This window comes from Cyprinus carpio, chromosome B20, assembly GCF_018340385.1.
Source record: "Cyprinus carpio isolate SPL01 chromosome B20, ASM1834038v1, whole genome shotgun sequence".
Taxonomy (NCBI): Eukaryota; Metazoa; Chordata; class Actinopteri; order Cypriniformes; family Cyprinidae; genus Cyprinus; species Cyprinus carpio.
Window position 1 is genome coordinate 24,643,573 of NC_056616.1, and position 6,497 is coordinate 24,650,069.

General features: G+C 42.0%; 1 protein-coding gene across 2 annotated transcripts in view; it reads left to right on the forward strand.

Moving 5' to 3' along the window:
* Positions 1-6,163, forward strand: part of LOC109065755 (interferon regulatory factor 4-like) — a 9,056-nt gene extending 2,893 nt beyond the window's left edge. For both annotated transcript variants that reach the window (XM_019082763.2, XM_042747136.1), the window contains 3 exons: positions 1,099-1,431; positions 5,597-5,703; positions 5,795-6,163. In XM_019082763.2, coding sequence (XP_018938308.2) covers positions 1,099-1,431; positions 5,597-5,703; positions 5,795-5,962 — 608 coding nt within the window. In that variant the 3' untranslated portion in view covers positions 5,963-6,163. The remainder of the gene's footprint in view (positions 1-1,098; positions 1,432-5,596; positions 5,704-5,794) is intronic.
* The last annotated feature ends 334 nt before the right edge of the window (positions 6,164-6,497 follow it).

Consider the following 6,497-nt stretch of genomic DNA (forward strand, 5'->3'; position numbering starts at 1 on the left):
AAACATAACAACTGCCTAGCAACAGTCTAGCAACAACCTACAAATGCCCCATAAACTACTAATAACATCTTAGCAACTGCCTAGCAACAGCCCAGCAGCTACCTGCAAATTCCCCAGTAAGCATATAAAACATCTTATCAGCCGCCTAGCAACCAGCTACAAATGCCCCAGACATTACTTAGAACATCTTAGCAACTGCCTAGCAACAAACAAAAATGCCCCAGCAACCACTTAGAGGAAACATAACAACTGCCTAGCAACAGTCTAGCAACAACCTACGAACGCCCCTGAAACTACTTAGAACATCTTATAAACTGCCTAGCAACAGCCTAGCAACTACTTAGAACATCTTATAAACTGCCTAGCAACAGCCTAGCAACTGCCTACAAATGCCCCTGAAACTACTTAGAACATCTTATAAACTGCCTAGCAACAGCCTAGCAACAACCTACAAATGCCCAGTAACCACTCAGAACACATATCACAGTAAACACCTAGCAACAGCCTAGCAACTGCCTACAAATGCACCATAAAGTCTTTAGAACATCTTATAAACCTCCTAGCAACTGCGTAGCAACAACCTACAAATGCCGTGTAACCACTCAGAACATCAGAGTAACCGCCTAGCAACAGTCTAGCAACAACCTACGAATGCCCTGTAACCACTTAGAAGATCTTATAAACTGCCAAACAACTTCCTGGCAACTAACTATAAAGGCACCAATAACTATATAGAACATCTTAGCAACTACCTAGCAACAACCTACAAATAGGGCTGGGCAATATATCGCATGCGATTGTCACGCGCATTTCGTCAGTACTGAACAGCAACCTCTTCTAACATCTAAACTACAGCCGAGCAACACCCTACAAATGCTCCAGTAACCACGAAGAACAGCTTATAAACCGCCTAGTCACATCCTAGCAACAAGCTAGCAACAGCCTACAAATGCTCCAGTAACCAGTTAGAAACATCTTTGCAACTGCATAGAAGCAACAGTCCAGCAACTACCTAAAATGACCCAGTAACCACTTTCAACATCTTATAAACCACCTAGCAACAGCCTGGAATCTCACCTGCATCTCTGACTCTTCCAGATGCCCGTCTGCAGGTGACGGTGTTCCGCGGTGAGACTCCGGTCGCAGACGTCACCGTCATGAGCGCTGAGGGCTGTCGACTGGCTCCGCATGATGACAACTGGACCTACAGTGGCCCGGGTGGCTCGGAGCTGGTTCCTCTCCCTCAGGCTGAGAGAGGAGTGCTGGAGGGGGGCGTCTTGCTCTGGATGACGCCCGACGGACTGTACGCCCGACGCTTCTGTCAGTGCAGGGTCTACTGCGAAGGGCCGCATGCTAACCTGAGCGTCAAATTCTGTAAACTAGAGCGAGAGCAGACCAGCAAACTACTGGACACACAGCTCTTCCTGACAGGTTAGAATGGCTCAACAACTACTAAACCACATTTTAATATATTTAGTAGTTAAATTGACAGTTTAACCTAAAATGACATTTTTGTCATTAATTACTCACCCTCATGTTGCTGCTAACCCGTAAGACCTTCGTTCATCTTCGGAACACAAATGACGATATTTTTAATTAAACCTGAGGGTGTATTCACACCAGAAAAGTCCGCTAGTTCACATGTTTTGGTCTGGACCAAATACAATGTTGACGAACTTGAGTTCAGTATAATCGAACCAAACAAGACAGTTGTGAAAACACCCTGAGAGATTTCTGTTCCTCCACTGACAGTCTACAACTACCACCAGTGTTGCCAAGTCCATAGTTTTACAGAATAATTGGGCTACTTTTACACTGTTGCCATGGGTTGTTTTTTAGTCTGCAGGTTAAACCAGTCTCCAGTCCCAAGAAGCACCCACTGGAATGATATTTCCATGGAGAGGGTCCCCCAATGGAGCGAGAAATCACAGAAAAAATAAGATTGGTTAGGCTGATTTTGTTTTGCAGACCTAGCAACCCTGATTACCACTTTGATGCTTCAAAAAGTTCATAAAGAGATTGTAAACTTTATTCATATGCAAACATTTATCAGTGCACACACCCGTTATAGCAAAGGGAAGCTCAAGCATGCTTGCTTGATGTGTGAGAACCAATGAGGTTCATTCTTCTGTTACGCACCACGTTTGAGCTTCCGTAAGAACCAGTGAGGTTCATTCTCCTGTTACACACCATGTTTGAGTTTCCGTAACAACCAATGAGGTTTGTTTTCATGTTACGCTGCACGTTTAAGCTTCGTTAAGAACCAATGAGGTTCATTCTCCTGTTACGCACCACGTTTGAGCTTCCGTAAGAACCAATGAGGTTTGTTCTCATGTTACGCAGCACGTTTAAGCTTCGTTAAGAACCAATGAGGTTCATTCTCCTGTGTTACATATCATGTTTGAGTTTCCTTAACAACCAATGAGGTTCATTCTCCTGTGTTACGCACCACGTTTGAGCTTCCGTAACAACCAATAAGATTTGTTCTCCTGTGTTACGCACCACGTTTGAGTTTCTGTAACAACCAATGAGATTCATTCTCCTCTTACGCACCACGTTTGAGCTTCCGTAAGAACCAGTGAGGTTCATTCTCCTGTTACACACCATGTTTGAGTTTCCATAACAACCAATGAGGTTCATACTCGTGTAACGCACCACGTTTGAGCTTCTATAAGAACCAATGAGGTTCGTTCTCATGTAATGCACCACGTTAGAGCTTCCATAAGAAACAATGAGGTTCGTTCTCGTGTTACGCACCACGTTTGAGCTTCCATAAGAACCAATGAGGTTCATTCTCGTGTAACGGACCACGTTTGAGCTTCCATAAGAACCAGTGAGGTTCATTCTCATGTAACACACCATGTTTGAGCTTCCATAAGAACCAATGAGATTAATTTTTCTGTTATGCACCATGTTTGAGTTTCCATAAGAACCAATGAGGTTCATTCTCGTGTAACACACCACGTTTGAGCTTCCATAAGAACCAATGAGGTTCATTCTCGTGTAACGGACCACGTTTGAGCTTCCATAAGAACCAGTGAGGTTCAATCTCATGTTAGGCACCACGTTAGAGCTTCCGTAACAACCAATGATGTTCATTCTTCTGTTACGCACCACGTTTGAGCTTCCGTAAGAACCAATGGGATTCATTCTCATGTTACGCTGCACATTTAAGCTTCATTAAGAACCAATGAGGTTCATTCTTCTGTTACGCACCACGTTTGAGCTTCCGTAAGAACCAATGAGGTTTGTTCTCATGTTACTGGCATGTTTGAGCTTCCATAAGAACCAATGAGATTCATTCTCATGTGTTACGCGCCACGTTTGAGCTTTCGTAACAACCAATGAGGTTCATTTTTCTGTTACGCACCACGTTTGAGCTTCCGTAAGAACCAGTGAGGTTTGTTCTCATGTTACGCTGCATGTTTAAGCTTCGTTAAGAACCAATGAGGTTCATTCTCCTGTTATGCACCATGTTTGAGCTTCCGTAAGAACCAGTGAGGTTCATTCTGTTACACACCACGTTTGAGCTTCCGTAAGAACCAATGAGGTTTGTTCTCATGTTACGCACCACGTTTGAGCTTCGTTAAGAACCAATGAGGTTCATTCTCCTGTGTTACGCACCACGTTTGAGCTTCCGTAACAACCAATAAGATTTGTTCTTCTGTGTTACGCACCATGTTTGAGTTTCTGTAACAACCAATGAGGTTCATTCTCCTGTGTTACACATCATGTTTGAGCTTCCGTAACAACCAATGAGGTTCATTCTGTTACACACCACGTTTGAGCTTCCGTAAGAACCAATGAGGTTTGTTCTCATGTTACGCACCACATTTGAGCTTCGTTAAGAACCAATTAGGTTCATTCTCCTGTGTTACGCACCACGTTTGAGCTTCCGTAAGAACCAGAGGTTCATTCTCCTGTTACACACCATGTTTGAGTTTCCTTAACAACCAATGAGGTTCATTCTCCTGTTATGCACCATGTTTGAGCTTCCGTAAGAACCAGTGAGGTTTGTTCTCATGTTACGCACCACATTTGAGCTTCGTTAAGAACCAATTAGGTTCATTCTCCTGTGTTACGCACCACGTTTGAGCTTCCGTAAGAACCAGTGAGGTTCATTCTCCTGTTACACACCATGTTTGAGTTTCCATAACAACCAATGAGGTTTGTTCTCATGTTACGCACCACGTTTGAGCTTCCGTAAGAACCAGTGAGGTTCGTTCTCGTGTAACGCACCACGTTTGAGCTTCCATAAGAACCAATGAGGTTCATTCTCGTGTTACGCATCACGTTTGAGCTTCTGTAAGAACCAGTGAGGTTCATACTCGTGTAACGCACCACGTTTGAGCTTCCATAAGAACCAATGAGGTTCATACTCGTGTAACGCACCACGTTAGAGCTTCCATAAGAACCAATGAGGTTCGTTCTCGTGTTATGCACCACGTTTGAGCTTCCATAAGAACCAATGAGGTTCATTCTCGTGTAACGGACCACGTTTGAGCTTCCATAAGAACCAGTGAGGTTCATTCTCATGTAACGCACCACGTTTGAGCTTCCATAAGAACCAATGAGATTAATTTTTCTGTTATGCACCATGTTTGAGTTTCCATAAGAACCAATGAGGTTCATTCTCGTGTAACACACCACGTTTGAGCTTCCATAAGAACCAATGAGGTTCATTCTCATGTAACGCACCACGTTTGAGCTTCCATAAGAACCAATGAGATTAATTTTTCTGTTATGCACCATGTGTTTGAGTTTCCTTAAGAACCAATGAGGTTCATTCTCGTGTAACACACCACGTTTGAGCTTCCATAAGAACCAATGAGGTTCATTCTCGTGTAACGGACCACGTTTGAGCTTCCATAAGAACCAATGAGATTAATTTTTCTGTTATGCACCATGTTTGAGCTTCCATAAGAACCAATGAGGTTCATTCTCATGTAACGCACCACGTTTGAGCTTCCATAAGAACCAATGAGATTAATTTTTCTGTTATGCACCATGTTTGAGCTTCCATAAGAACCAGTGAGGTTCATTCTCATGTAACGCACCACGTTTGAGCTTCCATAAGAACCAATGAGATTAATTTTTCTGTTATGCACCATGTTTGAGCTTCCATAAGAACCAATGAGGTTTATTCTCATGTTACACAGCATGGTTGAGCTTCCGTAAGAACCAGTTAGGTTTGTTCTCATGTTACGCCCCACGTTTGAGCTTCCAGGTCTGTGAATTAAAATCACCCCAATTGCTATTCAAAACTAGCCCAGGTGTTTTTTTTCTCCCAAAATAGCGTTCCAGGGGCTGGAGGGGGAATTGCTTTAACCTGCAGACTAAAAAACAACCTGCAGCAACAGTGTAGAAGTAGCCAAATTCTTCGGTATAACCATGGACTTGGCAACACTGGTGGTAATTGCATAAACTGTCAATAGAGGGACAGAAATCTCTAAGATTTAATTAAAATATCTTCATCAGTGTTCCAATGACGAATGAAAGTCTTATGGGTTTGAAACATGATGGTGAGTAAATAATGACAGAATCTTCACTTCTGGGTGAACTATCCCTTTAAGTTTAAATGCATTAATTCCTGCAGAGCTTCAGGGTTATTTCCTGCATGCTCGTCCTCCTCCGCATTTCCAAGTGCAACTGTTTTTTGAGTGCTGTGACCCCTCTGCAGACAAGAGACCCCTGATGGTCCAGGTAATGACCTTTGACCTCTCCAACCACAGTAGTGGTCCACAATAGTTGCCTCCACACGATTTAACTTGGCTATACTTCTCTTGTCCTACAGGTGGAGCCGCTGTTTGCCCGTCAGCTGTTGCTCCTCCTCCAGCAGGGCGGCATGAACTACACTAGGAGCTCCCATGAACTTTCAACTCTGACCCCTGAGCAGGTTTACCCCGCCCACCAAGATTATCCTGTTGTCAGTGGACATGAGACACACGGCAACTTCGTATAAGAGTGACCCCAAAAGAGCTACAAGACATTAAGACACCAATTTTTTAAATACAGTTGATAATATTAATAACCCCAAATCTACGTATAGGCTGTTTACTGTTGCCAAGCCACGTAGCAACTTAATGCATTAATACAGAGTGTGAAAATCAATCAATCAATCTGAATTTAAATTTAAAGAAAGAAAAAAATGTTTTTTATAAATAGGAAATATATTACATATAATAAAAAAATTATGAAAAATAAATATTTCGATGTCTGTGTGATTCATAACTTTTATATTTTTAGAAATTTTTTTTTTTTTTTGCTTGCACTGTTTTTACATTGTAAAACTTTGACAGGGACAAAATCTGTTTAAAATGAATGTATATGGTTGGAATAAAATATCCACATAATATTGCACAATATTTACTGTAAACGAGACCTACCATTTAAAATAAATTGTATGTGAAACTAGGCTATAAACAGTATTATGCAATGAAATAACATTTCAGGAACTACTACTTTACAGTCAAATAAACACAATTGTATTTCTAACA